This window comes from Chelonia mydas, chromosome 1, assembly GCF_015237465.2.
Source record: "Chelonia mydas isolate rCheMyd1 chromosome 1, rCheMyd1.pri.v2, whole genome shotgun sequence".
Taxonomy (NCBI): Eukaryota; Metazoa; Chordata; order Testudines; family Cheloniidae; genus Chelonia; species Chelonia mydas.
Window position 1 is genome coordinate 201,905,974 of NC_057849.1, and position 25,625 is coordinate 201,931,598.

The window sequence follows — 25,625 nt, forward strand, 5'->3', positions numbered from 1 at the left end:
TGATGCTATTCTATAATTGGAAGTCTGCTTGGAATAAAACAAAGGAGTCTCAAAGAAGCACCTTAGGAAGAATTAATATAATGGGCTGCAGTGCAGGGACTCATCTTCAGTGTCAGGGAATGTTTCTCTGGTATAATTTGGTTCTTCCCTTCCCCTGTGAAACAAGTGGCATCTCTTTAAAAAGTCTCTCTCTAGGGAACAGTCTCCTTCGGGACACAGGAGGTTTTGTTTCAGAGTAACAGCCGCGTTAGTCTGTATTCGCAAAAAGAAAAGGGAGTACTTGTGGCACCTTAGAGACTAACCAATTTATTTGAGCATAAGCTTTTGTGAGCTACAGCTCACTTCATCGGATGCATAAAAGTGGAAAATGCAGTGAGGATGTTTTTATACACACAGACCATGAAAAAATGGATGTTTATCACTTCAAAAGGTTTTCTCTCCCCCCACCCCACTCTCCTGCTGGTAATAGGTAATAGCTTATCTAAAGTGATCACTCTCCTTACAATGTGTGTGATAATCAAGGTGGGCCATTTCCAGGGTTTAACAAGAATGTCTGAGGAACGGGGGGGGGGGGGGGGGAGGGGGGAGCAAGAAACAAGGGAAATTAGGTTACCTTGCATAATGACTTAGCCACTCCCAGTCTCTATTCAAGCCTAAATTAATTGTATCCAATTTGCAAATGAATTCCAATTCAGCAGTCTCTCGCTGGAGTCTGGTTTTGAAGTTTTTCTGTTGTAATAGCGCAACTTTCATGGTCTGTAATCGCGTGACCAGAGAGATTGAAGTGTTCTCCGACTGGTTTATGAATGTTATAATTCTTGACATCTGATTTGTGATCATTTATTCTTTTACGTAGAGACTGTCCAGTTTGACCAATGTACATGGCAGAGGGGCATTGCTGGCACATGGCATATATCACATTGGTAGATGTGCAGGTGAACGAGCCTCTGATAGTGTGGCTGATGTTATTAGGCCCTGTGATGGTGTCCCCTGAATAGATATGTGGGCACAGTTGGCAACGAGCTTTGTTGCAAGGATAGGTTCCTGGTTTAGTGGTTCTGTTATGTGGTATGTAGTTGCTGGTGAGTATTTGCTTCAGGTTGGAGGGCTGTCTGTAGGCAAGGACTGGCCTGTCTCCCAAGATCTGTGAGAGTGATGGGTCGTCCTTCAGGATAGGTTGTAGATCCTTGATGATGCGTTGGAGGGGTTTTAGTTGGGGGCTGAAGGTGACGGCTAGTGGCGTTCTGTTATTTTCTTTGTTAGGCCTGTCCTGTAGTAGGTGACTTCTGGGTACTCTTCTGGCTCTGTCAATCTGTTTCTTCACTTCAGCAGGTGGGTATTGTAGTTGTAAGAATGCTTGATAGAGATCTTGTAGGTGTTTGTCTCTGTCTGAGGGGTTGGAGTAAATGTGGTTGTATCGTAGAGCTTGGCTGTAGATAACGGACCGTGTGGTGTGGTCTGGGTGAAAGCTGGAGGCATGTAGGTAGGAATAGCGGTCAGTAGGTTTCCGGTATAGGGTGGGGTTTATGTGACCATCGCTTATTAGCACCGTAGTGTCCAGGAAGTGGATCTCTTGTGTGGACTGGTCCAGGCTGAGGTTGATGGTGGGATGGAAATTGTTGAAATCATGGTGGAATTCCTCAAGGGCTTCTTTTCCATGAGTCCAGATGATGAAGATGTCATCAATATAGCGCAAGTAGAGTAGGGGTATTAGGGGACGAGAGCTGAGGAAGCATTGTTCTAAGTCAGCCATAAAAATGTTGGCATACTGTGGGGCCATGCGGGTACTCATAGCAGTGCCGCTGATTTGAAGGTATACATTGGTCTCCAAATGTGAAATAGTTATGCGTGAGGACAAAGTCACAAAGTTCAGCCACCAGGTTAGCCGTGACATTATCGGGGATAGTGTTCCTGATGGCTTGTAGTCCATCTTTGTATGGAATGTTGGTGTAGAGGTCTTCTACATCCATAGTGGCCAGGATGGTATTTTCAGGAAGATCACCGATGGATTGTAGTTTCCTTAGGAAGTCAGTGGTGTCTCGAAGATAGCTGGGAATGCTGGTAGCGTAGGGCCTGAGGAGGGAGTCTACATAGCCAGACAATCCTGCTGTCAGGGTGCCAATGCCTGAGATGATGGGGCGCCCAGGATTTCCAGCTATTACCAGCAGGAGAGTGGGGTGGGGGGAGAGAAAACCTGGATTTGTGCTGGAAATGGCCCACCTTGATTATCATACACATTGTAAGGAGAGTGACCACTTTAGATAAGCTATTACCAGCAAGAGAGTGGGGTGGGGGTAGAGAAAACCTTTTGAAGTGATAAACACCCATTTTTTCATGGTCTGTGTGTATAAAAACATCCTCACTGCATTTTCCACTTTTATGCATCCGATGAAGTGAGCTGTAGCTCACGAAAGCTTATGCTCAAATAAATTGGCTAGTCTCTAAGGTGCCACAAGTACTCCTTTTCTTTTTTAGATTTTGGAATACATCATATGACATTGAGAAAAACAAAAGGGGAAGAGATACAATCTTATTAACACAGTGGAATAGCATCAGAGCTGTTTGCATGTCAAACATTCATACCCATAGCAGGATGTCCTGAAGATGGAGAGAAGGCATAGCGTGAACTAGGCCACCTAACATTACATTGGGAGCTGGGACTTGAGCCCAGACTCTTAGTCAGGTGTCTTAATCACAAGACCATCCTTCCTAAGATTCACCGGAATAGAGCCCCACCACTACTGACCTTAGAAGCCACATAGCCTGGTAACCTGCTCCTGCTCAGATCAGTGAAGCTATATCACAGCAGAAATCCTGCTCTCACCATTCAGTCATTTCCAACACGCTCACCCTTCTCTCCCCAGCTCCAACGCTGCCTTTCTTATCTCCTGGAATTCTGGGTGCCTCCATTTCCTGAACCCAGGTGCCCAGCCATTCAGAAGTGATGTAGGATGGGGAACAGCAGGCTTTAAAGGTCAATGAGAAGCAGACCCTGCACTGATTACAGTGCACAGACTGTAAAGTGTTTTGGGATCCAATGAGATGAAAAGCACTATATAAATGTAAGACGGTATTGATTTTCTTATTATTGCAAGTGCTTTGTGAAAGATTTTAATGTTAAATCATATAGCATGAGCCAGATTCTGCTCTCTGTTACAGCAGTATAAAGGGATAAGTATCTCCATTAAAGTCTTTAGAGTTACTCTGGGTTTACCTGTGTATAAATGAGATTAGAATCTGCCCCAAACATCACTGAAGTTAATGGAGTTACACCACTGGAAATGAGATCATAGCCCTATATCCATAGGCCAAAACCTCAGCTAGTATAAATTGACATTATTACCTTTTATCCCCAATGAAAGAAATATATGGGTGTTTACAACTGTGTTTAATTCAAACAGGGGAAAGCCAATCTGCATTCAGTTTTTGCAACTCTATCAAACAAAAGCTCTTAAGAATGACTCTATCTGAAGCCAAAACCCCTAAGATGGAAAGATTTTCCCTTTCATTTATCAGAGGATGCTGATTTGTGAATATGTCAATATGGTTTATTGGAGATGTGACTCATGATGAGGTAATTCTGAAGGTTATCTGGCAGAATATCTAAGCAGCCTAGCCAGGGGATTAACCTTGGTGAAGGAATCAAAGAGAATTTAAAATTGCAAATCAATGTCAATGGAATTTAGCAACTTGCAGTGTGTCTGCTATATATTCTTTTTGTATGAAAGTTTGAATATTTTTATTCAATGCCTGTAAATGCATTGCTGTGAAAAATACCACAATGACAGCTGAGTTCAGACCACATGGCTATGCATGCAACATATACAGCAATAGTCAAACCAGTGTGTCTCACCTCTGCCCTGGCAGGGACATCTCCTGAATTGAGGGCATAGGGGGTACATGCAAGGGAAGTTTAATCTGAAGTTTTTTGACGTGTGTCAAAACTGAGGGTTTCGCGTTCTAGGGGATATCCTATGGTCATTTGCTTCACTACTGAGCACAGTGCATCCTGCAATTGTTTTCTCTGTGAATTGTAGAAAGCCAGGTGGGTTCAAGTTTTTTAAATATCTCCCATGTTTCCACTGTCTCAACCCCATACCTCCTTTGTGGGCGGGCTAGCAGCATTTTCAAATTGCTCTCAGCCAACATGAACCCAACAATACTCCACGCAGCATGGGTGGTGGGTATCATAGGCAGGGGGAGGCTGTGCCTCCCCAAACAGTCTAGCGTGGCCCTGCCCCCAGGTCAGGCCCCCTCCTACGGTTCCCAGTGCTCTGCCCTGGCTGGACCAGGCTGGCTGGAGCTGGTTGGCATGTCTCCTGCAGGGACTCAGGGTGACTAGTGCTGGGGCCGCGCTGCCCGGAGCACCTGGGCTGGGGCCTCCCCACACAGCCACCTGGCACTGGGGCTGGGGGCCGCGGTGGGTGTGCTCTGGGCTCCTGTGGGTGAGGGGAATAAAAAGGGAGAGGCGAGGGCCTTGGGTACAAGGGGAAGGGTGGGGCCTTGGGCCCAAAGGGAGGGGCTGGGGGCTAGCCTCCCCGAACGGCTAGGTCACCGGCCGCCCATGTCCGCACTGCTGTGGTGACCAGCGTGAACACATGGAGACTGCTTGAGTCTCAAAACAGCTTGAGGGTATAACAGCACTCAAAACTAAACTAATCCAGAATTGGACTTTGTCCGTTGCACCACGGAGCAGATGATGCTGGAGCATTAAACTATTCTACAGCAGCTGCAGCAGCTCCTCTGGCAGCAGAACATTCGGAAGTTGTGACAGCAGGATGAGGAGAAAGAAGATAGTGCTGGACTGCTTAAATTAGAGGACCTGTTCCTGGATGAGCTACACAATATTCAGTGCTGTTTACGGGTCTGGGAAACCAGAGTGGATTGGTGGAAGAGAATTGCTCTGTAGACATGGGATGACCAAACAGTGGAAAGAGAACTTCAGGATGGGGAAAGCCACCTTTTTTGAGATCTGTGCAAAACTGACCATGGGGCTGCAGCAGCAGTGTACCAATATGTGGTGCCCCATATCCATGTAGAAATAGGTTGCCATTGCCTGGTGGAAGCTAGCCAACCCAGAATGCTACAGGTTTGTAGCCAAACCATTCAGCATGGAGAGATCTCATGCCATTGATAAGGTGTTGCCCAACTTGGGTCATAAAGCTGGGGAATGCTTAGATTACTGATGGCTTTGCACACATGGGGTTCCTAGACTGTATTGGGGCAATTGTTGGAACCCATGTGCCTCTCCCAGCCAGGGTGCAGAATTTATATGCAGAAAGGGGTATTTCTCCAGGGTGTTCCAAGGACTGGTTGACCACTGCAGCAGGTTTAAAAACAAATGCAGGGTGGTCTGGAAGAGTGCACGATGCTACGATCTTTTGAAACTCAGTTCTATTTAAATTAATGCAGAAAGGACACTTTCTCCCCAGGACCACTGCCGACATGCGTCCCGGTGTGGAGGTGCATCCAGTTATTCTGGGAGACCTAGTTTATCCTCTGACACCCTAGTTAATGAAGCCATACACAGGCCCCTTGAACAGAATGAAGGAATATGTTAAGTACGACTTGAGTGGTTGCCAAATGGTAGTTGGGTGTGCATTTGACCTTCTGAAAGGCAGGTGGCTCTATTTACAGAATAGGTTGGAGACAGCAGCAAAAAGTGTTCCAACCAGTGGCACAGGAGCCAGCAAACAGAGCTGGAATGAGGGAAGTCTGCGTGGGAATTTCTAAGGAGAGTTGGTGGGCGGGGTGGGGGGAAGTGTGGGATGTTGTGTTTTATGTGCATGTGCACAGGCGCCGACTCTGAGGGTGCTCCAGGGCTGGAGCACGCACAGGGAAAAAATGGTGGGTGCTGAGCACCCACCAGCAGTCCTCCTATCAGCTCCCCACTACATGCTCTCAGCACCCCTTGCCCGCTGCAATCAGCTGTTTTGTGGCATGCAGGCAGGAGGCTCTGGGGGGGAGGAGCGAGGACGCAGTGTGCTCAGGGGAGGGGGAAGAACTGGGTGGGAAGAGGCGGAGTGGGGCCTTGGGGGAAGGGGCCTTGGGCAGATCTGGGGGTTGAGCACCCCACGGCACTTTGGAAAATCGGTGCCTGTGTGCATGTGTTTTTCTTCTTGACAGGGAAGGTGATGATAGTTACAGAGGTAGTGACCCAAGGAATGGAAGAGACAATGAAGATGGCTGGATGTCAAAGCTGCGGCATGTACATTATCCTGTAGTGGTTACCTAAAAAGTGGCAAGAGGAGGCTGAAGGGAAAACTCAAGCTGGACTGGAGAATTGTGAGGGGAGATTGCTGGATGAGGAAAGTAACCAGCGAAGCATGTGACTACTAGCACCAGGCAGAGGAAAAGACTGGCTATTGAAGGAGAAAGAGAGCTCAGGAACAAGTTTGCTGAGTTGGAAAATGAAAAAGGGGCCCAGCAGGCACTACCTGAAGGCGGGAGAGCAAGAATGAAGAGAAGAGCGGACAGTGCTACAAGCAGAGGGAAAGAGTCAATGGAGATACCTGATTTAGGGGCCCCAGGAGGATAGAGGATGACTCACAGAAGATTGCAAGTGTGAACAAAAGACAAGAGGACTTCCAGCCAGAAAGAACAGAAGGGGGAAGGCTGGGGAATTGTACCAACACAGGAAGAGGCAGGTCTACTTGATTGGTGACTCCCTGTCAGGAAGAACAGACAGGTCTGTCACCAGAGCTGATCCAGACAACAGAAGGGTATACTGTCTGCCGGGGTTAAGATATGGGGATGTGGACCTGAGGCTGTAGAGGATCCTAATGGGAGCTAGAAAGAATCCACTGATTGTCCTCCACATGGGAATAAATGATACAGCTAGATTCTCACTGGAATGTATCATGGGACACTATGCCAGGCAGGGGAAGACGCTTAAAGAAATGGAGGCTCAGGTGATCTTCAGTGGGATTCTACCTGTCCCTACAGGAGAAGAGCAAAGGCAAGACAAGATTGTGAAGGTCAACAAATGGCTCAGGTAGGGGTGCTATAAGGAGAGCTTTGGGATGTTTGACCACTGGGAGCTCATCAAAAATGGACAGGTCACATGACTTCTGCTGTATCGCCTCCTTTTGTCACTCACTGCAGTGTGTTTTCTCCTGTGCTACTTGCCCTTTATTCAGCATTGCTTGGTGTCAGTTGTGACTCCTCATGGACATCAGCTTTGCCATGTCCACAGAAAGGTCTTTATTATGGGTGCTGGCCAGAGAGAGCTTCCTGAACTGACACTTCCCAGATGGTGATGAGATCCAGGGTTTCAGCCTGGCTCCAAACAGCTGCATGAGGCACGCTGTGGGACTTCTGCAGCGCTATCATGGTCATATCATCAGAATGATACACTGGGATCCAGAAGCAAATGGGCAAAATCTGGCATTGTGCAAGCTTTTAAAGGGGGGTAGGGATTTGTCAAACTGCAAAGAACTGTGGGATAGCTGTTAGAAGCATGCAAAAGTGGTGCACAGCAGTTGCACCCACACAAACAATAGACCAAACTACTTTGATTTGAAGCAAACCTAGTTCACTTTGCAAGAGTACTCCAGAGTTTGCAATAAATGTGGAGTGAGTGAACAGTGATGGATTGTGATGTTGTGATGCAAGCGTTTTCAAACAGGATTAACTTGATTTGATCTGGTTTAAAACTCTTGTGTGGACAAGCCCATAGTTTCGTCAATCCTTGGCCTCTGCTCAGACTATCAACCAGGGAACCAATTAACTTCAGATTGGAGGTGGACACCTGCCTCTGAAGATTGAGAATTTGTTTACTATCAGCCGACAAATGACTATCATCAGATGGGAATGGGATTCAATCTCTACCAGCCTGTGTTGGATCTGGCAGATGATATAAAAGCAAAAGGCTTCCATTCCCCAATGCCCTTTGCCATCCAGCCTCCCTGTTTTGTTACTGTATGTTTCTAAACTCCCATTGAATCTCAGTATGATTATGTTTCCAGTAGCATTCAGTGTGCTAGGTGTTTTCTGAAAACATAGAAGGATTATTCCATGGAATGAAGACCTCACACTCTAAAGACCAGCAAGTAAATAGGCAGACAGCAGAGGGGGTGGGGAGGGGTGGCAACAAGTGTGTGTGTTTGTGAGAGAAAGTAAAAAATATCCTAAATTACTCTTCAAGTTTTCCTTTAATATAATTGAAGTAAATGTATTATAATACAATTATATATAATTAAAGGAAATGGTACTGTTGGCCCAAGAGCAGATGGGTATAAACTGGCCATGAATAAATTTAGCCTGGAAATTAGAAGGTTTCTAACCCCCAGAGGAGAGAGTTCTGGAACAGCCTGCCAATAGCAGAAGTGGGGCAAACAACCTAACTAGTTTTAACACAGAGCTTGATACATTTATTAACAGGATTATATATTGGGACTGTCTGTGATAGCAGGAAACTGCACTCAGTGACCTATGAGGTCCCTGACAGGCCTATATTCTTAGGACAGATCTACGAACTGCATTAGCAGCTGTTTCATGCCTATTATTTGGAGTTTCTTAAATTATGACAATACCAATAAACTAGTGTCTCTATTGTTTGATAGTAAGAGGAAGGATGCATTTATGGATAAGGCACAGAATTATCTGAGTTCTATTCTGAGCTCTGCCACTGATTTCTAGTGTGATCTTGGGTAATTCATTTCACTTCCCCATGCCTCTGTTTCCCTATCTGTAAGACAGAAAATCATAGGGTTAGAAGGAACCACAGGGGTCACCTAGTCCAGTGGTTCTCAACTCAGAGGTCTTCCAGAGGGCACATCAGCTCATCTAGATATTTGCCTAGTTTTACAACAGGATACATAAAAAGCACTAGTGAAGTCAGTACAGTATAAACTAAAATGTCATACAATAGCTTTTTTATCCTGCTTTCTATACTATATACTGAAATGTAAGTACAATATTTATATTCCAATCAATTTATTTTATAATTATATGGTAAAAATGAGAAAGTCAGCAATTTTTCAGTAATAGTGTGCTGTGACACTTTTGTATTTTTGTGTCTGATTTTGTAATTTAAGTGAGGTGAAACTTGGGGGTATGCAAGACAAATCAGACTCTTGAAAGGGGTACAGTAGTCTGGAAAGTTTGAGAAACATTGATCTAGTCTAACCCCTTGCCAAGATGCAGCATTTGTTGTGTCTAAACCATCCAAGATGGATGGCTATCCAGCCTCCTTTTGACAACCTATAGTGAAGAAGCTTCCACAATCTCCCGAGGCAGTCTGTTCCACTGTCCTACTGTTCTTACAGTTGGGAATTTTTTCCTGAGATTTAATCTAAATCTTCTTTGGTGTAGTTAAAACCCATTGCCTCTTGTCCTGCCCTCTGTGGCAAAATTTTCTCCATCCTTTTATGACAGCCTTTGAAGTGTCTGAAGATTGGTATCTTATCGTCCCTTAATCTCCTCTTTTCCAAAGTAAACATACCATGTCCCCTCAACCTTTGCTCATATGGCTTGCTTTCCATCCCTTTGATCATTTTTGTTATTGGCCTCTAGATCCTTTCCAGTTTCTCTATGTAATTTCTATACCTTGGTGACCAAAATTAGACACAGGTCTCAGCTGGAGTACTAACTAGCACCAAGAAGAGTGGTACTATCAGCTCCCATGACTTGCACGCTATTCCTCTGTTAATGCAACCGAAAATTACTTTTGCTTTTTTTGCAACATCCTCACTGTATGCTTTCCTGGCCTCTGCCACTGAATGCCTCCATGCAGTCAGCTGTGCCCTATCTGTGCAGGAGGACTGCATGAGCTCGGAAAACATGTCATCGTGAGTACATTTTTTTGCCTTCTAATCTGTGATAACCTCAGGGACGAGTTGATAGTGGGAGCATAGAAACATTTGCACCTGCAGGGGGGATAAAGAGGGAGAGTAAAATTTAAAAAGAGATACATTTCTGAGACCAGAAGGGAGACTCTTTCACAGTGAATCAAGCAATTCATAGCAGACAGCACATGTGCTTTAGGTACAAGGTTGCATTTTATATTGAGTGCCTGCCAGTATGGTGACACATCACACACGGCTGGGCAACAGAATTTGGTTTCCAGGCAGTCATGTAAGCCAAAGGGTACGTGGGGTTGGCTTCTTCTGCCTTCATAACATGTGGGAATGGTTTCAAACTGCAGCACCCTTCTTTCCCATAGCAAGCAATGCTGCTTGGGTTTGCCATTTAAAAGGAGGGGCTGCGGTTTTGGAGTGGATGCGCTGCGCACCCCTCCCCCCACCGCATGGCTATTTTCTGGGTTGATCCCTTTTAGCCAAACACAAAGAGCCCAGCATGAACCAGGTCCTTTTACTGTTCCCTTACAAAAATTCCCCTATTTCAACCAGGTGACCATGAATGATATCACTCTCCTGAGGGTGACACAGAAAGATAAAGACCAAATGTTGCATGAATGCGACCAAAACCCAGGACCATTCGCTGCCATGCTTTGTGCTGCAATGATTCCAGACTACTTGCTACTGGCTTGGTGTGATAAAGTGTCCTACCGTGGAGGATGAAATAAGGCAGCCCCCCAAAACCTTCTGCAAAGGCTTTCAGAGTATGTCCAGCAGAGCTTCATGGAGATGTTCCTGGAGGATTCCCGCTCATCCCCAGACACGTTTTCAGACTTTTCCAGTAGCTGTACTGGCCGCAAATATATCCCAATTCTTCAGGGCAAATCAAACATTAAACACAATTGCTTTTAACCCCTGTAGTGTAGTTACAAATGTGCACTCACCAGAGGTGCCTTCTCCGCCTTCAGGATCCAGGCCTTGGGAGGGTATTGGCTCCAGGGTGATGAAAAGGTCCTGGATGCTGGGGAGAACGGTGTCTCCGCTTGCCTGCTGCACATTCTCCTCCTCCTCATCCACAAAACCCTGTTGCGGGAGACTCCCCCCTTGCAGGTGTCCACAGACAGTGGTGGGGTACTGGTAGGGAACCCCCCTATAATGGCATGCAGCTGATCATAGAAGCAGCATGTATGGGACTCTGACCCGGAGTGACCATTTACCTGCTTTGTCTTGTAGTAGGCTTGCCTGAGCTCCTTAACTTTCACGCAGTACTGCTGTGTGTCCCTGGTGTAGCCTCTCTCCACCATGCCCTGTGCGATTTTGGCATATATATATATTAGCATTTCTTCTTTTTGATCAGAGTCCTGCTTGAATAGATTCTTCTCCCCAGTGCTTCAGATCAGATCCAGTGCTTCCCGTTTGGTCCATGCTGGAGCTCGTTTGCGATTCTGACACTGCATGATCACCTGTGCTTCTGAGCTCGCCACGCTGACCAAACAGGAAATTTGTCTTTTCCTGTGTACCTGGCTCGTGCATCAGAGTTCAAAGTACTGTCCAGAGTGGTCACACTGGAGCACTCTGGGATACTTCCCGGAGGTCAATACTGTCGAATTGCACAATGCTGCATCTGCTCTACCCCAAATTCGACCCAAGAAGGTCAATTTTAGTGCTACTCTCCTCGTCGGGGAGTAGTACGGCAGTCGATTTTAAGAGCCCTTTAGCTTGATGGAACGGGGTTGGTTGTGTAGCTGCATTGCTTATAAAATTGACCTAACGCAGCTAAATTCAACTTAATCTCGTAGTGTAGACCAGCCCTTTGTTGAATTTCATTTTGTTGTCTATATCTGAAAATTTGATCAGTATACTCTTTATTCCTACATACAGGTCATTAATAAAGATGTTAAACCCAGGACCCAGAACAAATCCCTGTGGAACCCCACTTGAGACCTCCCTCCAATCTGACATCATTCCATTAATAGTTATTCTTTGTTTGTGGTTCTTTAACCACTTCTGTGTCTACTTAATGGTAGTTCTGTTGAGCCCACATTTCTTCAACTTACTTATCAGAATGTCATATGGGACCGTGTCAAAAGCCTGGCTAACGAAGCCTAAGCCCTCTTGCCAACACCACCTGCATAGCCACACATTTACTTCCACCATTCAATGGTCACTGCCTAGGTCTTTTCCTTCAACAGGGAGGATGAACAAATATAGCACTTGTGCCCCAAACTCTTTTATCCTTCTGTGACGAGTCTGGCACCGCAGCGCCCCTTTGTGGCAGGGGTGGGTGGGGTTTCAGTACCATGCCACTCTCAAGTTCCCACACCCGCCCCTTTAAGGGCATCCTGATGTGGTCTAATGGCCGGTCTCCCCGCACTCATCCCTTGGTCAGGGTAGTAGGCCCTAATGGCCCAAGTCCACATAATATGCCCCGAGTATCCGAGCAGTGTGGCCCAATGGCCAGAGTCCATGTAGCTTGCCCCAGGTCTCAGGGCAGCATGGCCCAACGGCCAGAGTCCATATCACTTTCCCGAGTCGCAGGGCACTGTGGCCCAACGGCCAGGGTCCATATAACTTGCCCCATGTGTCAGGGAGGTTAGTAGGGGGACCCAAGCCTGCCCTCTCCACAGGATCCCACTAGTGATGGGGTTTCCCTTGCCCCAGCTCAGCGGGAATCCACCTGCAACACGCCGAGCATCCTTGCAGCTCCAACACCGTTTGTCTCTAGAGTTCCCCTGGGGCATTTCTTACCAGAACCACCGGGTCCTCCAATTCACAGGATCCTCCAGTCTGCTCTCCTCCCGTGACATCCTCTGTCTGCGCTTCAGGGTGCGTCCCAGCTTGGCTGGCCACTGGATCCGGGAGTACAGGCAGTCTCTCCTCAGGAGCTGGCAGCATACCTCCTTCACCGCCGGTGGTCAGCTCCTACTGAGCAGTTCTGCAGGCTTTTATACCTGTTCTCCAGTTGGAGCATTCCCAGCAGAGCTTTCGGGGCGTGGCTTCCTCTGCAAGGAAGGCAGGATTAACCCCTGCGGTACCAGTGCAGGGGCACTCAGCCCCATCACACTTTCTTCCCAGAGCTATGTAGTCTGCAGTGATCTGCTCAAGGTCATTCTCAGAAGTATCATTGGTGCCCACATGGATAAGTAGGAAGGGGTAGCCATCTGAGGGCTTGATGAGTCTCGGAAGACTCTCAGTCACAGCTTGAATTCTAGCTTCAGGAAAGCAGCACACTTCTTGGGATTCCTGGTCCGGAGGGCAGATTAATGACTCTGTCTCCGTTAAAACACCTATCTACCTCAAACAGGGGCTTGTGGCTAAATTCACCAGTGTTTGAAGTGCTTTGAGTTCCTCAGACCAAAGTTGCTAGTGAAAGGCAAAGTATTATTTGATGTCAGTACAGAATAATTTGACATCCAAACACTAATCTCCAAGTAGTACAAAATAGTGGTTCCCAATTACTATTACTCCTGGGGGAATTCTGTGCCAAAATATTTAAAATTCTGCACTCAATATTTTAAAATTCTGCAAAATTCTGCATATTTTATTTGTAAAATTAACAAAATATAATCACAGCTCCTGCTGTCAGCCCCGCGCTGACAGTGGGAGTGCCAGGCATGGGCAGGAGTGCCGGGCGGAAATCACAAATTCTGCGGGAAAAAATAATTCTGCAGGAAACATTAATTCTGCATTGCACAGTGGCGCAGAATTCCTGCAGGAGTATAGTATCCACATCCCTCTATGAAGGACGTTTGCTTACGACAGGCACCCCCTTGTGGTCAAGCAAGGGTATAACAGGCTCTTTCCTGGCACCGTTGACAGTTGCTCCAAACCCACAATGGTCTGCCCCTCTCACAACTCAGCTCTGCAGCCACATCATGTATTTCTGTCCACCCTTTTGGGATATAAAAAGAGTCCAGCAACAGGGTAGCCCTACTTGTTATGCGAACAGTCTCCAGGCCTCCCCTGGGTCAACTCTGACAGAGTTACTGGCATAGCGCATAGGGGAGAAGCAGTAAATATGATATAACTTTATTTCAGTAAGGCTTCTGACAGTCCCACGACACTCTCATAAGCAAATGAGGGAAATTTGGTCTAGATGAAATTACTATAAGAGGGGTGCAAAACTGGTTGAAAGACAGTACTCAAAGAGTAGTTTTCAATGGTTCACTGTCAAACTGGGAGGGCATATTTACTGGGGCTCCACAGGGGTCAGTCCTAGGTCCAGTACTTGTCAATATTTTCATTAATGACTTGGTAATAAAGTGGAGAGTATGCTTATAAAATATGCAGATGATATGAAGCTGGGAGGGGTTGCAAGCACTTTGGAGGATAAAATTAGAATTCTGAACGATGTTGACAAATTAGAGAATTGGTCTGAAATTAATAAGATTAAAATCAAGAAAGACAAGTGCAAAGTACTGCACTCTAGGAAGAAAAAATCAAATGCACTACTACAAAATGGGAGCAAGTTGGCTAGATGGTAGTACTGCTGAAAAGGATCTGGGGGTTATGGTGGATCAAAATTGAATATGAGCCAACAATATGAGGCAGTTGCAAAAAAGGCTAATATCATTCTTGGCTGTATTAACAAGAGTGTTGTATGTTAAGACATAGGAGTTAATTGTCCTACTTGCTCAGCACTAATGAGGCCTCAGCTGGAGGATTGTATCCAATTCTGGGTGCCACATTTTAGGAAAGATGTGGACAAACTGAAGAGAGTCCAGCAGAAAGCAACAAAACTGATGAAAGATTAAGAAAACCCGACCTATAAGGAAAAGTTAAAAAAAACTGTGCATGTTTAGTCTTGAGAAAAGAAGACTGAGGGGGAATCTGATAAAAGTCTTCAAATATGTTTAGGGCTGTTATAAACAGGATGGTGATCAATTGTTCTCCATCTCCATTGAAGGCAGAAGTAATAGTAATGGGTTTAATCTGCAGGAAGGGAGATTTACATTAGATATTAGGAGAAATTTTCCAGTTGTAAAGATAATTAAGAGCTGGAACAGGCTTTCAAGGAAGGCTGTGGAATCCCCATCATGGGAGGTTTTTAAGAACAGGTTAGACAAACACCTGTCAGGGATGGTCTAGGTTTACGTGGTCCTGTCTCAGCACAAGGAACTGGACCTGATGACCTCTCAAGGTCATCTAGTCCAGCCCTACATTTCTATGATTCTGTGCTACATATTGCCAGAATACAGTATATTCTCACTACACTGTGATATACAACATGTAGCATCTTCAAGCAAATGGTTGGATGGAGTTAGATCTGATACTACTACAAAGCCTCCTAAACTATCAAGACAGTTGGGGGATTCAGCAGGTGGTGCTGTGCTACTGCAGATCACTAACTTCAGGGGTGCAGTGGCTCTGGAGGTGCTGTCTACATCTTGTGGATGAAAAGTAAAACTGATTATAAAGATCCTTTGACATTTTTGACAAGAGTTGGGATCTTAACTTTGGTGTTTATCCTGGCCGAATTCTATCTCCGGTATTTAACAGTACAAGAAAATACTACAGTATTCTGATATAAGGCTCCAAAACACTGAAGCTGACAATAATGATACTACAGTATTTGGACGCATGGCATACCACAGCATTTTTTTAAATGGCATATGCTATCTGCTTAAATCCCCCTTGTAGCTTCAATTAGATACAGTATTTTCCTTAACTTCCTGGTCATAAACACTTGTGTGCTGTTGCTACTGTCTGTTAAGTAGCTGCTGTGTGTTGCCCCAGAGGTTTCAGTGATGGGTGAAGTGATTCTGTGTGCACTATAGTGTAATTTATAATCAATTTAAAATTTCAAAATGCTTTGAGATCCTTCAGAATGAATATAGCTGCAGTCTCTGTGGGTTGTTGCTTATTCATGACAATATTATAAGGATGTCTGGTAATGAATTCCAGAGGGTGGGGGTGTCTCATAATGCTATTTGTGAACACTTTAGTGCATCATCATGGTGTGTCAACGCATCAGTGATACTATTTACCACTATTACAACTATTAACTAACCTCACAAACCCTCTTGTAATAACCCATATTTCACAGATAGGGAACCTGAATCATAAAGCAACTTGCCACAGGTACCCGTCTTGCAACCCTTACTTAGGTGAAGTCCCACTGAAATAATTCTCCCATTAATCTTATGTGCCCCAGCTTACTCTCATGGGAAGATGCCAAGAATAGAAGCTGGTGTGCTGCCTCTTGGTCCTGAGCACAACAACCTGCATGAGACCAGGGTGTGATGCACAGGAGCAGGGCAGTCCCTACCAATTATGGTGCCCTACGCAGCCTGAGCACCTGCTCTCCCCCGCCCGCGGAGGGTCTGGGCTGTGCTCAAGGCCTGCGGGGCCGGGGAGGCAGAAGCTGTGGGGGGCCACTTTGGGGGGCCCCACAGGCCCAGAGCGGCCAGGGGGGATTAGCAGGGGGGAGGGGAAGGGCTAGCACCAGTAGCAGAATGACTCGGCCAGAGCCTGCTCCGCTCCCCACGCCCCAGCCGTGTGGCTTGAGGGAGGGGGCCCGCACTCACCAGCGGTGGGAAGTGGAGCTACCTGGCCCCAGCCCGCTCTGCTTCCCCCACCCTGGTCCAGCTGCGTCGTTTACGGGAGGGGGAACGACTGCCCCCTGGGAGCTGGTGGAGAGGAGCGGGCTGGGGCTGGGTTGCTCCGCTTCCCGCCGCTGCCGGTGGAGTGCGAGGTCGCTGGGGGAAGAGGTGGAATGGGGGTGGGCCGGGGGTGAGGCAGGGGGGAGGAGTAAGAGGCGGGGCAGAGGAAATTGTCCCGGGCCCCACATCCCCATAGAGATGGCCCTGCCCCTTGCAGTGGGCGCAGCCCGCAGGGGGGCCAGCGGGGGGATAGGGCTGGCCGCTGGTGCTGACGCATATGCAGCACGCAGCTGCCTAGGGCACCATGAAGTTTGAGGCAATTTGGTACCCCACATGTCATGGTGCCCTACGCAGCGGTGTAGTCTGCCTATGCCTAGGGACAGCCCTGCACAGGATGGAAGGGACAGGAATGATCATTATTTCCTGGCTCAAGTCACCTGCTCTGCATCAGAGTTCGGCAGGGGCCGGGGTTGCCAACTCTCGCAAGTTTATCCCGGACCTGAGTCTGATGCGGCTATGGAATATTTCTCTTTAAGCCAGGTTTCAGAGTAACAGCCGTGTTAGTCTGTATCCGCAAAAAGAGGAGGACTTGGGGCACCTTAGAGACTAACCAATTTATTTGAGCATAAGCTTTCGTGAGCTACAGCTCACTTCATCCGATGCAAGATGCAGCCGCTGGAATCAGACAGTTGCATGGGACTCTCACGCTTTTTTTTTTAAAAAAGAGGAAGCTCCTAGCCCCCGTGAACGCAGAGCAAGAGCCGGGGCCCAGGGCGGGGATTTCTCCTAAGGACCCGGGAACCAGAGGGCAAAGGAACAGTAACACCCGCCTCTCACCTACCCCCCTTTCACCAGCAGCGCTCGAAGCGCCTCCCGGCCTGTCGGGGGAGGGGCTCACAGGCCTTGGGGCGCTGGGCCCGCGGCCCCGTGACTGGCCCCGGGCACACACTGGCGGGGCCTGGCGACGCACGAGCGGCTCCCAGCTCTCCCAACCCCCGGCTGCTCCCACTCCGGCCGCCGGCCGAGGGGGAGGGCGGGGACCGTCCCGGACGCTGGGGCGTTTGCTGCCGCGCTCCCCACCCCGGCCCAGCGCGAGGCCAGGCGTCGCTTAGTAACCATAGCAACGAGCCGCGCCGCGCGCCCTCCCCCGCCCGGCGCGGCCAGTACTTCCGGGGTACAGGTCACTTCCGCTCTTGCGCGGTGCGGGAGGCTCTCAAAAAAAAATGGCGGCGCCCTCTTCCTCCTCGACCTCCGGCTACCGGCCGGCCCCGCTGGCCTCGCTGCCCCGGGTGCTTGACCCGGCCGAGTACAACGAGTCCCTGGAGAAGCGCCGGGCCGAGGCGGAGCGTCTGGCGCTCCGCGCCCGCCTCAAGCGCCAGTACCAGCTGCAGCTCAACGACCCGCACCGCGTGGAGCTGATCGTGAGTCCGGCCGCGCCGCGCCCCGGCGACGGGTCCCAGCGCGGGGGGAGGGTCCCGCTCCCCTGAGCCCCGGGGCTCTTCTCTGCGCAGCTCGGGGCTGCCCGCGGGGGCGCGCCGGGACGGGACCCGCCGTGGGGCTGCAGCCCGGCCTCTGCCTGCGACCGCCCTGCCGCATTAACCCTCCTACCCCGGCAGCGTATCCTGGGCCTCCCCCAGAGCGGCTCCGGCTTCAGCTCTGTCAGTGTCCGCGGGGGAGCAAGTGCCACATCCTGGGGCCCTGGCCCAGAGCAGCCCGCGGCGCCCACCTGGCCTGCCCTGCGTGCGTGTAACGTGGGGAGCTTCCTTCCGAAACCGTGCCCTTGAAGTGGGGCCGTGGTTCCCGCCGCTCCCCCTGGTGCCTTGTGCCCTGATCTGTGTGACCTGCCCATGCTCTGCGGGCCCTCTGCCTTTGCGCCTTTGGTGGCTGCTAGCAGGGCTGCTGTGTGCTGACTAGCAAGTCCTACCACAGTCCCCACTTGAATAGATTGGAGAGCTGGTCTAAGCCCAGTCACTTTTACTAAAGGTGTCAGGTTGCACCAGTTTAGCAAAAGAACTGCTAGACTAATGTAGAACTTCACACCCACTTAGCTAAATCAGCACAACATCACAACTTTAGTTGAACTGGTGCAAAGCTGTGTGTAGAGCAAGCCTCAGGCTCTATCACCTGTGCGATTAAAAGCAAGCTAGGTGCAATCATGTCAACCCCATTGTAGCTTTCATCAATTCCTATTTTAGACTTTGATAATGGATTGACAGTTCAGGAGACTATGTCCAGCAAAGCTATCAACCCATTCCTGCAGCATTCTATCCTGGAGGAACTGTCCATGGCCCCTTCTTTAGATGAGATTACTAAGGCCATTGAGCAGCTGTCCACAGGCATCCAGGCCCTGACAGCCTTCCACTGGCAGCATAAACATGTGGAGGTACCCACCTGATCAGGAAACTCACTTTTCAAGACTATATGGGAACAGGGTACTTTGCCCCAGGAATATAAGGATGCTTTCACAGTCCATCTAGACAAAAGGAAGGGATGTATATCTGGCTATGACAATCTTTGTGGCATTTCACTGCTGTTTATAGCAGGGAAGATCCTTGCACATGTTGTCCTCAATAGGCTCATCTGTCACCTACTGAACTTAGTGTATCCAGAGTCACAGTGTGGCTTTCATGCTGGCATTGGCAACATGGACATGATTTTTGCAGCCTGAAAAATGCGAGAGACGGTTCAGGAACAGAACTATGATCTTCGGCATGGTGAATTGCAAGGGCATATGGAAACTCCTTCATAAATTTGGTTGCCCAGAGAAGACAATTGCTGTCCTCTGTTCATTTCATGATGTTGGGGTGATGGAGTGTTGGAATTCATCAGAAGCCTTCCATGCCACCTATGGCACCAAACAGTGGCCCAAGTCTTCTTTACTATTGTCATTTCAGCCACACCTGTGTTTGACAGAAGTGTACATATTTGGTTCAGGTTGGATGGGGGTCTAGCCAATCTACAGTGACTCAGGGCCTGCACCAAGGTAATCAAACAGCTATTAAGAGAGCTCCTGTTTGTTGATGACTGTCCCCTCATTGCACACACGCTGATGGCCATTCAATTTATCATGGACCTCTTTGCCTATGCCTCAGAATGCTTCAGTTTCACCATCAGCCTGAAAAAGATGGAGGTTATGTACTAGCTAGCATCATGAGCGCCCTGATCCCCTCATCACAATTGACAACATGCCACTCAGTTAGCTCAGGAAATTCTGATGCCTGAGTAGCACACTTTCCAGCAACACCATGTTGGACAATGAGATCACTCAGCTCCTGGCAATGGTCAGTCTGGCATTTTGCAGGCTCCTTAGGGAGCATGGAGTCTGCCTCAGAACCAAGGTAAAAATCTACCCCACTGTTGTACTCACCTAACTCCTTTATGGCTGCAAGACGTGGATGCTCTACCAACATCACATCAAACAGCTGGAAAGCTTCCACCTTGGCTGCCTAAGATCCACCTGCAACATCAAGTGGGAGGACAGAATCCACAATACTGAAGTCCTTGAGAGGTGACAAATCCCTGGCATCAAGATCATGCTCATCAGGGCTCAACTTCATTGGGTCAGACGTGTGTCTGCATGGAGGTTTCCCGTATACCGAAAGCAGTGCTCTACAGCCAGCTGAACATAGGAGCCCATTCTAAGGGTCAGCTTATCCTCAGATATAAAGACACCTTGAAGGCCAATCTCAAAGCATGCAAGATAGACATTAAAACCTGGGAACTTGTTGCGCTGGACAGGCCCAGATGGAGAGGTCTGTGCCATAAGCCTGTGTTCGCTTCTGAGGAGTGGTGTGTGAGCTCTCTGCTGGAGAAGAGAGCACATCGTAAGGACAATGCCTCTAACTCCCCCCCCGACAATAATTACACTTGTAAGACATGCAACTACGTTTGCAAGTTCAGGATTAGACTTGCTTCCCACTGAGAAGCCATAAAAATAAATTGAGAACTCAAGTCAGCACTAGCTGAACGCTTATCCGTCAAAGCAATGGGAGAATCCATCCCTTTTAGGCACAGAAAAGGGCTGTCTCAAATTCACTCATTTTCACTTATGTCCCTGCCCCATCTCTTGTGAACTCAAGGAGACTTGGAGATTGCCTTTTAAGCCTCATTCATGTTTTTATTTTTAGAGGCAAAATGGTCAAGAAGCTAAGATGTAGAACAGGGAATAGTCAGACCTGTGTTCTCTTCCTGGCAAAGCCATTGATCCTTTGTGTGACCTTGGCCATGTCAGTACACCGCTTTGTGTTGTAGTTAAGTGGACAAAACAAATGTAGAGGGAATGAATGTCCAGTGCTATAGAGCTGGTGTCTGAGCAGAGGCTAGAACGCTAATTATTGACTTCCAGTGGACTGTTCTATCCTCTAGGTGATTTGTCTCCTTCAATAAGATCCTTTTCAATAAGAGTGGGGGTTAAAATGATAAACTGTGTTTCATTGGCTATATATCATAAACCACATAAATACACAGCTGTTACCTAGCTCTTCAGCTTCAAGATGGCTGTATAAATGTGAACTAATGAATCCTCAGAGCCCCTTTGTGGAGTAAGCTGCCTCCTTATGAATGAGCTTTAACAAAAAATGAATTTTAAAATAGTTCTCTGGTTTCTGTATAAACCACCCCTGCAATGCTGGGAATTGAAACCCCAAAGCTTTGAGAACCCAAAAGTGGAACTAACAAGTTTTAGCTTCACCCTCCGATGCTGGGAGTAATGAAACAGGTAAATGCATTTATAGTGAAAAGTCAGTTGGACTTTAATTTTTCTCTGTTTTAACTAGAATTCTCATTTCCCAGAGAAGGCTGGCTTAGGGTTGGCAAGCCAGTCAGTTGACTGCCTATTATTTGATCACTGTCAAATATTGTCAGATATTCCAACAAGAATGACCTGATGTAGGTGGTGGTCTACCTTTTTGGTTACATCATGGTGCTGTTTGTTAGCAAGCCTACTTAAATGTCTTCATTCCTCTCTTTACTACATACTAATGACACTTGTTGTGGGGGTCGGAGGTAAACTGAAAGTTGAGCATCTTGAATTGCTAGAATCTTCTAGAACAAACATGCATACAGTGTGTATCTTTGTGGATACCAGGCCACTACTGTACGTGGCAGTTTACAGAGCGCATTGAACAAGTTAAGCAGGGTCCCTGCCCCAAAGAGCCAGCACTCTAAAGTGATTAGACAAACATATGGAAATTAAATCAAGACGGAAGTGGGGGAAGGAAAGGAGGGCTCACAGTCATTGAAACTTCTCCTGCAACAGATGTACAGCCAGTAAGCCTCTCCCTTACTAAACAAAAGTATCACTGCTATGGGTCAATAAATAATGCAGCTAATATGAAAACTGCTTTGGCTTTGTTGATAAATATGTATCCACGCCTTCTGTGTTATGGATGTGCTGCTGCCTGTACAATGCAGCTTTTCACTGGTGATACTAAAGATCTGACAATTTCATCCGCACAGAATAAGCCTTGTCATACTCAGTGGGTATCTTCTATTAAATGTCTCAAAGATCTTCATGTATGCAAGAGGGCTCTTCAATCAGCTACTGTTGAAGAAGGGGTAATTGGCTTTCAACCCCAAGTAATCCATACTGAGTTTCTTGATGACTATCTTTTGGATGCCAAACTCAAAACTATTTCACTGTTTGAACTGTAGCTCAGTCCTTGCAGAATACAGAAAATGATATTGCTAAACTGTGTGATGCAAAGAACAGTTTCTGACTGTTAAAAAAAACTTATTTGTAAGTGGACTGGTTCAGAAGTCTCACGACAGAAGAAAATAGACTAAATAATATCACAGAAAAATCAAGTCATCACTCACACGCATAATGCTGCCTACCTTCTTGATCCATGCTTCCAGGGCCAAGAGCTTTCTAATGATGAATTTTGATTGAGCTTGTGATGTTGTGGCTGTGCAAATTTTAAAGGCTATATAAACAGACAAACAGTTCTGATGGAGGTAGCAAATCTATAAAGCAAGAAGCAGCCTGTTCAGTTGTAAAACAATGTAGAGTGCAATTCCAGAAGTTGAATCAAAACAGCTTGCTCCTTCATCAGAGTGGAGAGAGTTGTCCTCCATGTACTCTTAATTACAGTGGCAGAAATGTTTCGTACTTCTGTGTATGACTGCATGTCCAGAATGAAATTGGTTGGTTTGAAAATCATCCATTCAACAACCAGAAATAGACTGAAGACTTACATTGCTGGGAAGCTGGTAACCATGTATCACAATTTAATATTAGAAGAGAAAATGGCAGAAGAAGAGGAAGAAGAAGCAGTTGAAGCTGACAAAGAAAAAAGATAACAGAGCAAGATGCTTGAAGAGTTGGCCTGCTGCCTGCCTTGCATAAGTGCAATTAAAAGTGCCTTTCTTCCTTTTATAGGTGCTGGGTTTTTTTTTCTGTTTTAATTTAATTTCTTTTGTCACTGTTCAGTCTAGAATAACGTTCACATTTAAATGCTAATTTACTGTTGCTAAAAAGGTTCAGAAATTAATTTCATTTGACATTTTTCTGAGTTAAAATAACTGTTTAAGTAAATTATATGTTGTAATTAGGCATAAGTAATGGTAATCCTATTGGAGACCGTGAAGTCTGACTCCTTTTAGTTACTGTTCTGATAAACTAGTGTGTTTAAAATATTTGACCATTTTTAACATTGTTTCACTGCCCAACTGACTACTTGTTTTTGAATCAGTCAAATGTCCAACCCTAAGCTTGCTAATGTTCATAGTTCTGCAACTTAACATTGTTCACTGTGCATTGCCTTCAATTTAGGAGGATCCTGCCATGCTCCGTTGGACCTATGCTAGATCGTACAACATTTACCCCAATTTCCGGCCCACTCCCAAGACTTCCCTGTTGGGTGCGTTGTTTGGGTTAGGACCCATTTTCTTCTGGTGGTATGTCCTCAAAGCTGACAGAGTAAGTTTGTTGACTAGGCATGTACAGCTTTTAATAAAAACAAAGCTATAATGTATGTGCATACATGGGGGAGTAGCTGAGCAGAACACCTGTTCCTGAGGGTAGAAAACTAGTGCAGGGAGGACTACCCCAAAGCACTAGGGACTGATTGCATCTTCTAAGAGTGCTGTCTTATGCCCACAGATGTGGGTGGTTTTTGTTTGGCCAAGGGGCTTGTTTTTCTTCTGTTGTAAGAGGGCTCGTAATATCATTTATGTAAGCAAACTGCAAGAGAGGTTTTTAAGAATAATTAGCAGCTAATTGAGTTTTTAGAACACATGTATTTTATCTGTCAACTCGTAGATGACCGAGCTGGCAAGGACCTTCTGGACGGTTCGTTCGTTCGTTTCCTCTATCCCATGAAATAATTTAGGGAAGGTCTCTCTGTTAATCTGATTTATTTATTTATTTTTAGGAGCTGCTACCTTAATCCCTCTCTTGCCTCCGAAAATTGGCACTGTAAAATTCTGACCAGTGTTAGAATACTTCCAATATGTTCAGATTTTGGGGAAAGTGACATCTAACGTTTAACCAAAGCTGCCACTGATGTGAAAAGCTGTTGTGTATCTTAAAAAAGGAAATAAAACCCTGATTGTCCAGTCAAATCTCTGATTGGGAAGAAGTGCAAATTTAAATTACCCATAATTTTTTTTTTAAAGGGACAGTATCTTGTAGGTGGAGTCCAAAATACAGAATTTAAGTTTTTACAATGAGGAGTCCGGTGGCACCTTAAAGACTAACAGATTTATTTGGGCATCTGAAGAAGTGGGTTTTTTTACCCACGAAAGCTTATGCCCAAATAAATCTGTTAGTCCACTGGCACCTTAAAGACTCCTTGTTTTTTTTGTGGATACAGGCTAATACGGCTACCCCTCTAATAGTAAGTTTTTACAGAACCTGTTGGTGGATTGTTATGCAACTTCAAACACTTTTTGGTTGAATATGAACATCCCCTGCAGTGTCTTGCAATCCAAATGCTTCAGCATTCGCCAGGCACAGGAAACTGTAATATGAAATTGGCTGAATATAATCGAAGCCTGCACACGCTGATGGGATATTTAAAGCTTTCAACTTTATCACAAAATAGTTCTGTGGGTTACCTTGCCAGTTCCTTTATGGAGGGAGGCAGCAAATTACCCCCTTTCTCCAAAGTACTAAGGGTGTAAACATCAAGATGGGAGGTGATTGGTTCTGGTTACTTAGATTGTCCCTACCCCAAAAAGTTGACAGTCTCTCTGTTCTGTTTGTATTGCACCTAGCACAATGGGGTCCTAGTTCATGACTGGGACTCCTGGTTGCTAACACAATATAAATAATAAGGTGGTGCAAGGTGATATAATGAGGGTGAAAAGTGGACAAAGAAAAATGTAGGAAGAACATCAAGTAATTTTTTTTTTTTCCTGACAGTGAAATATATTAAACTGTTGGTTATTCACCCAAGTGAAGGGGTGGAAGCCCCATCAAGTTAAGATGTTTTAAATTAGTCAGGACAAAGCCTTGGAGAGAATACATCATAGGGAACGGTCCTCACTGGCTAATGGAAGTGGGATATATGTGCCTTAATAGAGGTTTATTCCATCTCTGTCCATCACTTTGTTTATGAGGGGATGAGCCACACAGCTGCTTCTGCATTTGGATGTATTGCATTCCTGGCTGATGTGCACAGGGGAATGACAGGATATTTTGTCCTCACAGCTGTTTCTAGAGTGCTGTTTAATTGGTGCTGTCTCTAGCTTCTGTGCTTAAGAACTAGTGAGCCCTTTCTCCTTGAAGATCAGTCTGTGCCATGGAGCATATCTCTTCTTTCCATGGGATAGTGATTTTTTTTTTTCCTTCTCAATATAGGATCGTAAAGAGAAACTTATCCAGGAAGGCAAGTACCAGCGACCATTCGCTCTCAGCTCCTAAGTCCCTGGGAACTGGATGTTGCAGTGCTGCAGTTGGGCTATTCATAGAAAGCGCTGTGTATTGTACATTGATGAAAAGACTAATCCTCTATCACAATAAACTTTATATTAGTCATAGGATCATGACTTACTGCAGAATCTTCTTGTCTAAAACTGAAATCAATCGAATTACAGATAGAATGTATAAGAGTTTTAAAAATACATTACTTTGTTCCCTTGGATGCATGTTCAGTGTTTCCATTTAATCCGTGAGACTCACATGCCTCTGTCTAAGAGTAGCCTCAGGAAGAATTTTAAAATGTATAGCTAAATTAATTAAAGCATCAAGTAAGTCCAAGAAATTATCTGAGTGGCTGTC

The 25,625-nt window shown here is 46.4% G+C and overlaps 1 protein-coding gene and 1 long non-coding RNA gene across 2 annotated transcripts in view; one reads left to right on the plus strand and one right to left on the minus strand.

Annotated features, from left to right (window-relative positions):
* LOC122464180 overlaps positions 1-17,564 on the minus strand; it is a 69,075-nt gene extending 51,511 nt beyond the window's left edge. The window contains exon 1 of the long non-coding RNA XR_006288111.1: positions 17,244-17,564. This is a non-coding gene — a long non-coding RNA (uncharacterized LOC122464180). The remainder of the gene's footprint in view (positions 1-17,243) is intronic.
* On the plus strand, positions 17,559-25,387 carry NDUFB4 (NADH:ubiquinone oxidoreductase subunit B4). Its single transcript, XM_037909741.2, has 3 exons — positions 17,559-17,823; positions 23,175-23,321; positions 25,206-25,387. The coding sequence occupies exons 1-3, from the start codon at positions 17,626-17,628 to the stop codon at positions 25,266-25,268; spliced, it is 408 nt and encodes a 135-aa protein (XP_037765669.1). The 5' UTR covers positions 17,559-17,625; the 3' UTR covers positions 25,269-25,387.
* The last annotated feature ends 238 nt before the right edge of the window (positions 25,388-25,625 follow it).